This window comes from Thalia democratica, chromosome 8 (genome assembly GCF_965202585.1).
Source record: "Thalia democratica chromosome 8, ktThaDemo2.hap1.1, whole genome shotgun sequence".
NCBI classification, from domain to species: domain Eukaryota; kingdom Metazoa; phylum Chordata; class Thaliacea; order Salpida; family Salpidae; genus Thalia; species Thalia democratica.
The window spans coordinates 34,811,964-34,823,320 of NC_139172.1; the positions used below are offsets into that span (position 1 = coordinate 34,811,964).

General features: G+C 30.2%; 1 protein-coding gene across 1 annotated transcript; it reads right to left on the minus strand.

Moving 5' to 3' along the window:
- Nucleotides 1-11,357, minus strand: LOC145843175 (cytochrome P450 1B1-like). Its single transcript, XM_082950636.1, has 7 exons — nt 11,130-11,357; nt 7,617-7,862; nt 6,889-7,060; nt 4,520-4,606; nt 1,993-2,069; nt 1,038-1,242; nt 1-576 (listed from the first exon to the last, which is right to left on the minus strand). Exons 1-7 carry the CDS (start codon nt 11,342-11,344, stop codon nt 1-3), a joined length of 1,578 nt encoding a protein of 525 aa, XP_082806762.1. The 5' UTR covers nt 11,345-11,357.

Here is an 11,357-nt window from a genome sequence, read left to right on the forward strand (position 1 = left end):
TCAATTCAAAAAAAGCTTGTCGCCCGTGACGCTTTTCAACCTTTTCCACCTTTCGGCGTTTCTTATTGAAAGTTTCACTTTGTAGGGCCGGGGCACCTGGGTGAGGTCGCCCACGCCCTCCAGCGAGTACCCCTCCCCCTCCACCCCTTCCGCGCGGCACACCGAGAAGAAGACCACCGCGAAGTAGGACGCGAGCAGGAGGGCGAACCTCCTCCCGGGACACTTCCTGGCGCCCGCGGAAAAAATCAGGTACTTTTCCGCCTTCTTGCCGTCCAGCCGCCCGCTCCCGTCCACGAACCTCGCCGGGTCGAACTCGTCGGGGCTTTCCCACTCGCGCGGGTCGTGGTTGGGCGTGCGCTGGTCCACGAAGACGATGTGGCGGCGGGGAATTTTTTTTCCCGCCACGGTGACGTCGCGCGTGGCGGCGTGCGGGATGGTGAAGGCGACGAACGACTGGTGGCGCGTCACCTCGTGCATGAACGACTGCAGCGACGTCATCGCTCTGACGTCACTCATCGTCACCTGGCCGACGTCGCCGTTGTTGCGCTGCAGGCAGTCTTCCACTTCGTCTATGATCTGTTTTTTTTGTAGTTAATTAACTTTTACTATTTAACCATTTAAATTTAAGTTTTATCAAACAGTTTAGTTATCAGTAAGTAAACATAAGGTATACCAGTTGTATTAAGTTATAAAGTGTTAATTCCGGTTAAACTGTTTTAAAGATTGTACTTGTTTATAGAAAACAAAAAAATTAAAACTGCACGATGCTTACAAACTTTGTACTGTAAATCTAAAATGCAAGTACGGAAACAGCTGATAACTTATTGAATTGAGCAAAAAATAAGCAATTTTTATGGCAATAGAATTTGGTTTAAGGTAATTGACACTCATCATTAAAAACTATTCTAAACCGAACACATGAAAAAATTTTTTGACATGGCAATCACATTAAACTCGCAAAACATCTCGTAAACTTCAGGGCGTTTAAGAAAATCTCACACCAACTACCAGTTAAAAAATATCAAAAACAAACAAACTTTTTTCTGGTAGTGGTCGTACTTGACGCTGTACAGCAGCATCCACTTGATCAGGGCGGCCGTGGTGTCCTGGGACGCCCCGAATATGTCCGTCATGATCGCCACTTTCTCCATCTGGGACACGCGCTCGCCCGTACCGTCCAGCTCGTCCAATAGGGAGCCGTATATTCCGAACCGCTCCGAATCGTACCGGTACTCGAGGACTCTGTCGGATTATTTTGATCTCATGTTTTTACAAGCATTTACTAGTTTGTTTCGTTTAGGTTGGCGTTTATTGAAAACTAAAACGTTAGAGGGTTTTAATAGAAGCCAAATGATTTTTTTTCGGTTTTGTTTAATACTTTTTCATTTTAGAAAACGATAAAAAAAACATCAAGGTTGTTCAAAAAAATTTTTAAAAAAAGACTAGTTAATTTTGCTCGTGTTGGTTCAGTATGAAAAGTATATCTTAAAAGATTCGGGTTTTTGTATAAACGACCACTGAAAATTTAATAGTTTAAGTACTTGTAGTGAAAAAGAGCTAAAAGTTTTAGAAAATTATAGTAGCTGTACTTTAGTATAAAAAACGAAACCATTTGTTTTGTCAAGTTGTAATCATAAAACAAATTTTATTACGTATTTTTAAGCGAACTACATGTGTTTTTTTATTTGATTGTGTAAACTATATGTAACTCAAAGATATTATAAAACTAAAGCTTTTAGTTTTAAAAACTAATATTTAGCTATCTAAAGTGCTACCTATTTGAACTTAACAATAATCGAAAAACTTAAGATAATTATTTTATACATATGTTTATGTTTTGATAGATAACATTAGAACAATTTATTTACAAAGAGTGTTTATGCATAACTAATTTACTATATCTACATAAGTTCAGCGATTGATTTCATAAATGGTTACTTATTACTTTAACAACGAGTCTCAGGTTTATTTTTATTTATTTTGAACTCAAACCTCTGTTTGTTCCAATTCGTCATGTCATCCATCAGTTTCTTGAAGCTGAGTTGCTTTTTCTTGAACACTGGTATCTTCTGCAAACACGATAAACTTTATTATAAAAAATACAATTGTACATATATGATTATCTAATTTTTTTTGCATATTTGGTTGTTTTAACATTAGTTTTTAGTTATTTTGCACATTTTTTATTTAAAATGACTGATAAAAAGTCGAAACGTAAACGTCACAAGTATGTAATAAACTATGAATTTACAATGTGTATCTCTCTAAAATGGTATTTAAAAATTAAAAAAGTTTAAGAAAAATTTAACAAAAGATATTTGTGATTAAAATATTTCTCTTTTTCAAAAGACAAAGTAGTGTCTTTTTAGTAAAAAACTGCAGACTACAAAATTAATAAAAGCAAAAGACAAAAATGTTTATGTATGAAAACTTATGGAGGCTCTGTGCGAAACTCTTTAAAACAAGTTATAAAAGTTTGTATGGCACAACAAAAACAGTAGTAGATAATTTAAAGTTAAAAATTCCCAAACCAATAAAATTATGTCGTGTGAAAATGGAACGCCTTACACAGCTCGTTTAGTTTCACTGAACTCATTTTATGCTTTCAATCGCCATAACTGCTGGTATATATAGATATAATGACAAAAACTGACGTAACATTAAAACTATATCGCCGTTATTAATAATTCATTTAAAGCGTTTTCATTTAATTTACATGATTCTTATCAGTAGTTTTTATATTTTTACGTACTAAAAAACAAAAGTGTTTCACTATCGTTTTTTTTTCTAGACGAAGTTGTTTTTTTCATTGTTCTTTTATTTTTTAAATGATTTTTTAAGCAACAAAACGTAAAAGAAAACGCTTTGATGATAGTTAAAAAAAAATCTAATAGCTAACATAGTTAAAAGCTAGTAAAACATTTTATATTGCTTGTACACCTATAGGTTAAAGAAGAATTAACAAAGACCGGAAAGAAAGTAAGTGACTCATTTAAAAAAAGTTTTAAATAGTAACAGTTTAAGTAATTAAAAAGTTATAACGTTATAGCATTTACGTCATTTTAACTCACATGAGAGCTATAGTAGGTTTAATAAAAATGTTTTAATAACTTGTTGCAAACTTACGACTTATGACTTAAAGAAAACTAATATAACATATAATAATTAGAGATAAACTTTACTGAATCTTAATCATTAATATATTTGTACTTTAAGTATAAAAACTTCAATATAATAAAAAAACACTTTAGGTTTTTAAGCTATTTAAAAATATTCTAATTTTGATTTGAAAAAGTGTATATTTGGACATTATTATACAGATATATTGGAACAGGAATATAAAAGCATTAAATAAAAAAAAACCACTCGTTTAATTTTAACAAAAAAAAGTAACTATTTTAAAACTAGAAATTAAACTAGCTTTAAAGTAGTTTTATAACTCGTTTTGTTTTAAAGTAACATTTTATCAAAAATAACTTATATAAAGCTTAGTTTCACTATTTTGGTAACTTTTTTGGATTAATTTTTAAAAACTAAACTAAGTAAAGTCATAAAAAAAGATTGAATAAATTAGATTAATGATAGTTTAGTTTAAAAAAAATATTTTAAAAAATAAAGGTTTTAAGTAGCTTAAATTGCTTATTCTTCGCAAAATGTGAAGTTTTAAACTTTTTAATTCTAAATTTTCTTCGGAAAAAAGCAGTAAACATAGACTTATATTTGCTTATTGCACAAATTTTAAATTTAAATACTTTTTCATTAGTTTTGCCTTAGAATAATAAAAAAATATTTTAGATTTTATTTAAATCTAAAATTAAGACTTAGCTCAGATTTGTTGAAAAGCTAAAACTTATAGAACGTTTGTTAATGACTGTAAGTCATTTTGATACTAAAATGTACACTTTTCTTTTAAAATAACTCTTAATTTAGAAAATTAATTATATCTATTTAAATGTTTAAGATCAGCATTTTTTTTTTGGTGTAACGGCTCATAAATGTTTTACAAATAAAAGGGTCGTTAAAATGTTTTGTGAAGAAATAACCATAACGTGTTAGCATGAGATGTTCAATAGAAAAATAAAACTATTTGTTTGAAAACCTTTATGTTATGAAAATTATCTCCATGAAAGTTTATCGCTATCATATTTCACCGTTTCTTGAATTTTGTAAGATTAAAATGGCATAAAAAATTTAAAAGCAACTGAAAATAAGAAGGGTTACAAACTTACGTATTACAAAAAATAATGCAATAAATAATTTATACTTAATAGAACTGGTTTTATGCCTCGAAAACAATTTATTTATATTTTATTTATTAAAAAAGCTATTGATGCTATTAAAATTAATTTTTAGTTAATCCAGAATAAGTAAAGCTGTACACTTTTTCGCCTCATGGCCTCCTTCAGGGTAATACTGCAACTTTGGTAAAATCCTGCTTTAGAAGCTACTCCCAGTTTAAGTCAGTAATTTTTATGACTACAATATGACTTTTCATAAAAAACTTTATAAACAAACTGACTTGTACCCAAGGCATGCAGTCAATTTTGTTGTTGACTCCAATCATTTGTCCGAACTCTTTGTTGTTTCGGATCAACTGCTTGAATTGCTGTAAAAAAGACAACATATATATATTTATCAATACGTAGTTTTTTAAAAGTGAAAAATTAAAAATAAACCAATATATATATATATATATATATATATATATATATTGGTTTATTTTTAATTTTTATATATATATATATATACATTTTTTATTTTTGCCACAATTATTATCATATATAATTTATGTATTTCTACCACTAAAAACAACTAATGTTCGTATTGTTTACTCAAATTTAAACATTTAACCCGTTTCATCAGAACATAATTTTATATATATACAGACTAAAAACTACGCTTTAGAAATATATCTGGGATTTGAAAGATAGAATTTAGCATTAGCTGGGACATTTTAAAACGAACAAAAACAAACTTAGTTTAAAACATGGCTGCACTCTCTGCAGTATGGAAAAACACGAGATCTCAAAATTAAACTCAAATTTAGCTTTAAATAAAGGAAATGAAATTTTTAGTAATTGTAAACATTTTTAATCATTCATATCAACTCATTTTAAAAACAATTTTGAACATTTATGCAAGCTTAGTATGTCTTATTATTTTTTTGATTTATTTAGTGACGTAACAATCCTTAAACTTTTTGCTTATTTTCATGTACATTTTGAGTTATGTTTTAAGATATTATTACAATAAACAAACCGAAGATCTGTTCTTTAACAGAACAGTGAAACAATTGTATTAAAAAACTTAGTGTTTCATTAATATATATATATATTTTTTTTTTTAATTATTATTATTAATACATATATTATTATTACATATATTATATTATAAATGATTAAATATTATATACATATATATTTTATAATTATATATATTATGGAAGAACTAAAACAAAATCGAAAACAAAAAAACATGCCATTTATGTTGCTTAGAAAAGTACGAAATCGAAAAAATTAAAAATGATTTATCAGTAAATAAAATAAAAGAAAGGCAGCAGCCCTGTCTTCACAATCAAAACATGTATTTCAAAAGAACAAAACCCACTAATCAATAACAACAAACAACAATAAAATAAAACCAAAACAAGAACAACCAAAGCAAAAATAAGTTGACTTGTACATAAGTTGTTTTTAAGATAGGCTAACTAAAATTATTCAATTTTCTTTGAAACGTCATAATGTGTTTTTTGTGTGATTCTGTAAAAAATTTGCTAAGTACTTTATTTCGTTCTGAAGATACGTGTTAAACGTTGAGACTAAGTAAACGATACGAAAATTAGTTGTTTTTTTTGCATTATAAATAAATAAATAAATATATATGGTAGGCGAAAAACTATCAACACTTAAAAAATATGTATTAAGTAATAGTTTCAAAAATTGACAATTTCTAAGAAAAGGAATTGAGCATGTTAAAATTTATTTCAACCACTGAAAGTCTAGTTCTTTTGGTATAAGGTCGTTATACCAAATTGCCGCGTTTCAAAGCAACTTTTGCGGAAACTTTATCACGTCAAAGGCGCTTCGCACTTAGCAAACAACACCTCATTGGTTGGCTTTGATGTCACGCCCGATGCTCATTGGCTCTTTGAAGATACGCTCTGTTGATCATTTTAGCTTGCACGCTATACTTAGCTAGCACGCGAGTCACTTCCTAATAACTAACTTCGGGTTACACACGCGATGTTTGTGTGCGAATAGTTGGAATACTTTGCTGCTCGAGAAGAAGTATTAGTTTTGATGGGTCGCTCAGGTCAATTGTGTTTGGAGTTTATTTTGGAAAGTTGGCTGTTTTTTAACTATTTACTATTATAATACTCGCACCAAGCTTTGTAGCGTGTCTAAACCAGACAAAGAAATAGTTATTAGTATCTTGGAAATTTAATTATTATTTTACTATAAAAATGAAAATAACCTTTTTTAGGACCGAGTTTTAGCTTTAAAAATAAAAGTTATATTTTGCTATCAAAAAGTCTAAAATTAAGTTTTATATATACCACAGATCTTATTAAAAAGAATCAATTGTTTTTGTAGTTTATAAATTTAATTATAAAACATTTTTCAAACAACAGTCATCAACTGGAGAAAATAGCATACGTTTTAATTAAATTTCAGAACGCTTAAGACATGAAGATAATATTTTAAAATGCTAAGAATTTAAAATCTGTAGCTTTTTGAGCAAAAACACGAAACAAGCCTTAAAACAGATAGAGGATATGAGCTATTTTATTAATCAGTTGAATTATAATAATCAATTTTAAAACACAAGATAACCATTAACTAAATAGTTAATGTTTAAAAACTACTCAACTACAAGAAAAGTGCTCACTTGGTCGTGAAACTGGAACCTTTCTCCGTATCCCAACGAGCAAGCAATGTTGGCCACAGCCAGGTGGATTGAGAGACCAGGGTCCACTTCGACCGAACATTTTACTGCTTGGGTCAACAAATGATCGAGCATGTGACCGACTTCGGTGTATATGCATGAGTTGAACTCTGGTCTGTTTTGTTTGACCGATTAAACTTTACTGTCAAAATATAGACTGTTTTGTGTATTGAAGTTTTGAAATACTACTTAAATATAAATTAATTGGTACTTAAATATTTTTTTTAATCGCTGCTCATTTATTTTGCTTTTAACGTACTAATAAAATACTCTGGACCAGGTATTTAAGTTATGCTAGTGGTTCTATAAAAAATAAAGTTCAATAAAAAAGTGTTCAAATTATACTGTAACTTTTGTAAAACGTCCTTAACTTAACTAAATTAAATATGCACAAAAGAGTTGTTAAAAAGCGACCTAGTCAATATTCTGACGATATAGTTAGTCAACTTGTTTAAACTTATGAAAAATTTTCGATTAACCGACTTTAAATATACAAAGACACTTAAAAGTTGTTTACTTGATAACTCATAACCATTGTTTAAAAACTCGTACAAGCAGAAAAAATTTCAAAACTTTTCAAGTTACACATTTTGTCGCTGTTTAAAAAAAAAAAACTAAAAAAAGTTCAAATACACAACTAAAAAATGCTTTAAACAGTAAAAACCACCGACTTGTTCACGTTCTGGTTCAGTATCTTGATCATCATCTGCTTCTTGCTCCGCCACTCCATCCCCTCCTCCCGTTCCGCGTCGTTGAACACCAGCCCCTCTCCCGCGCTCACGTACTTGTACGACTTGAAGCGGGGACGCCCCGAAAGCGCGACCTGGTTGCCCACCAGCGCCTCGTGGATGACCCGGTACCCGCTGAGGACCACTACGTCGGTGCTTCCCAGCCGGATTAGGTATATCGGGCCGTACCTGTACGGTGGTTCGGCTGGTTAGGGGTTTGTTGATTTTTTATTTGTTTGATATCTCTTCAATTTAATTGGTTAAGTCTCATTTAAAGATTATCTGTTAGATAGTTTGAAGAAGCCTGTTTAAATATCTGATTACATGATGTAGTATATTTTTTTACTTTATGTCTGATCAGGTATATTAGCCTGTACGTGTAGGTAATATTGTTTTTTAAGCTCGGTTGATTTAGTTAGATCTATATTTTATCTTTTGTTTGTTCTTATGATTGGTTTAAAATAAAACCTGTTAAACTATCTGAATATTTCACAATTTTTTAACATTTTCAGTAGCTTTAATCAGAGTTTCCCAAAAAGGCTATACCGTCCCTTAAAGTCGGAGGTCAATATCTACTAAGGGGGCGAAGGAGGGGAGAGCAATTTAAAAACTTTGGGTTACAAGGGGGCGATAACTAGTAAGGGGCATCAACTAACTTAGTTAAGATTTTTTGGAATTTGTAGTAAATGGGTTTGGGGATAGTCATTTTTTGTTGAGGTAAAATAAAAAAGAGTTTTGAAAACCCTGCTTTAAATGTATATTGAATTTCTGTAAGTTTTTTTATTAAAAATTAAGTATTTTCTTATGGTAAGTAATCTAACTTGAATTTAATAATTGGTTTAATGTTGGTTTTTTTTCTTACTTATTTGAACTTTATCTTCATTAACTGCAAATTATTTTATTATATTACATAAAAAATATTATACCACTTTTTCGTTATCATTTGTTTTCATTCTAAAATTATGAACAAATTAATATCACATAGTTATTTACTTATTATAATATTAAAGTGCTAAAATATTTTTTAAAGCTAATGTAAATATACTATAAATACTATAAGCTAAATAAATACTTAAAAAGCAATGTTTTGTAAAACGTTTTAATAAAAAAACTGTGGTAGTTTAAAAGTTATATTTTAATGTTATAATTAAATTTTATACCACTCAATGCAGACAAAGCAATGCTTGCTGATCTGTAGTAAACAAACTCGAGTTGACCTTTTAAAGTTTCATTGAAAGGAAATTGCGTGTTGTGTTACGCAATAAAATGTCAAAAACTATAAACAAGCTTCGTAATCGGCGATTGAGAATTACTTGACGGGCGAGTAAAACTACTCGGTTGTCTAATCAGTTACCAATTAGCTACTCAAAAATTTTTTTTTTATCTTTAAGCCTTTTAATTCTTTTATTGAGCCATTTTTAAAAATTTATATCAAACTTTTTTTATAATAAATAAGATATTATTACCATTTAAATGCATTAAAATAAGTCTTTGTTTTTATTTATATCACTCTGCAGTATAATTTGGATAAGTTTAAGATAAAAAACATAACAGGAATTTTTTCTACTGACTAAAATTGATAACAGTACTATATATGACAACTAACTATCTCATAAAATATTAATTTATCAGTTATGTAACTTAAATTTTGAATAAGTTTTATGAACAAAAGCTTGTAGTGGAATTGAAAATTATTTATAGCAACTTAAAATATATACAAATACAACAAAAAAACATTTTATTATTTACTAGTTATAAGAAAGATATGTGTCTGCATATATTATAATCATAAGTTTAATTAAATCCTTGATTTTGTAATGTACCAAAAAATTTATATTTTTAAAACCCATAATAAAAACCAACTTGCCAGCTTTATAAAAAACCGTAAAAAAATTGATAATATAAACCCCAAACAAAAACTAAATTTGAAAATAATTAACAAAAAATAGGTGGAAGTTTCACATTGAGACATGCAAGGCTAGTTTTTAAAACATTCAAACTCAAACTACTTAGTGACTGTAGAAAATATCAATAGCTCGTCACGCGCCGCTGAACACCAGGCATTCTCAGCATTTTCCGCACAAAAAAAAGAAATATTTAAATTAATCTTCCCCGCATGTTTTCCAAATTGCACCCCATTGCGTCACGCTTCATCGCACACCGCGTGTTTTCAAAGCCAGCGCTTTTCTAATCCGGCTGATTAATTACTTCTGCGTTGTCGGAGTTTATTAAAAAACACTGAAGCTGGGGTGTTTGTATTGACGCGGTTTTTTTCCCCATATTGATCACTTAATTCCGAAATGTAGGTTGCACTATTTTTAGCAATGTAGGTTGATTTGTCTTCTTTATTGCTCCAGTGGAATAATTTCACATATCACTTGTTTAAGCTTCACGATTTTGTACTAACAAAGGTTTTAAACTAATTACAACTTTAGTTACCACAAATAGGAGTATAAAGAGCAAACAGTCAAAAATACAACAGTTTGTTCTTTACATATATATTGTTCTAAAAGTAAAGGGCAGATTGTTTGCTCTGTCTCAATCAACTCAGCAGCTTAAAGTCAACAGTTTAAAAGTCCACTCTGGTTTTTTCTAACAACTTAAGTAAGATTGATGTCGGTTTCCTCACACATGCATTTCAACAAGTAAACCAGAAATCAGCCTGCTTCGGCGGTTGGCAGGGAGGTTGAAGCGGAGTGTTTGGGACACGAAATCAGTAACAAACCCAAGTTGTGTATGAAGAATGTTTGCTATTAATAACTGAGTTCATGTGAAACACCGCTTTGTGTTTATACAATTTTGAAACACATTTGAAGTTGCAAGTTTGTTTAAATAAATTCCTCAAGTTTGTTAATTATAGGTTTTGGATTATTATTTATCAAGAAAAATACAATGGTACTTTTGTTTTTTATAAATAAATATTACTGCAAGCACAAACATGATAATAACAACAGTTTTCACAGTACTGTACTTTATCATTTTTATATGTTTATTTTTTACAGAACTCTGTGGGCTGTGTTAACTGGTTAACACAGAGAAACGTACGCAAGTTAAATAAAAAACGTATAGTGCAAATTGTTGTTATTATTGTAAATTCCTACAAACTTGTTTCGTTAGGATCTTTATTAACAAACAAGTAATCTTTTTGAAATTTGTAAACGCATCAATGAATGATCAATTTATTAGTTTTATCATAGTTTTTATAAGAAAAACTGCTAAAATTATTTTTCCTATAACTAAAATCAAAAATCAGTCTGTTTATCTAAGAATAAATTTTACATTTAAAAAATTATTAGTAATCAAGCTAGATCAAAAACTTTTCACCTTTAACTTGTTTTATTTTTCTATTAAACAATCCTATCTTGTGCTACTTTTTAACACATAACGTATATCCGAAATTCATTAAAAGTTTAAATTTAAACTTTTAAAAACAAGTTCAAAAAAAGATCAACCAACTTTTCATTCCACTTTTTCATCTGGCCCTCGTTGGCCATGGACAGTGAGTTGCCCACCACGGGCCACGGGTACGGACCGCTGATGTCCGGCCTGTTGACCACCGACTGCAGGTGGGCCGCGACCATTAGGACCACGAGGGCCGTGAGCAGTAGTGACGAGGTGTGGTCGAAGGACGGCAGGAGTTCGAACAAGACGTGACTGGTGGCATTGTGCATGCTTGAACTGCGG

What these genes read in the sequence shown, in the direction of transcription:
- LOC145843175 (XM_082950636.1), bottom strand. Translation starts at nt 11,344, where the DNA reads ATGCACAATGCCACCAGTCACGTCTTGTTCGAACTCCTGCCGTCCTTC. An exon ending in CTGAACCAGAACGTGAACAA is followed by an intron (nt 7,061 to 7,616) that starts GTCGGTGGTTTT and finishes CAAACAAAACAG; the next exon opens with ACCAGAGTTCAACTCATGCA. An exon ending in ACGAATTGGAACAAACAGAG is followed by an intron (nt 1,243 to 1,992) that starts GTTTGAGTTCAA and finishes ATAATCCGACAG; the next exon opens with AGTCCTCGAGTACCGGTACG.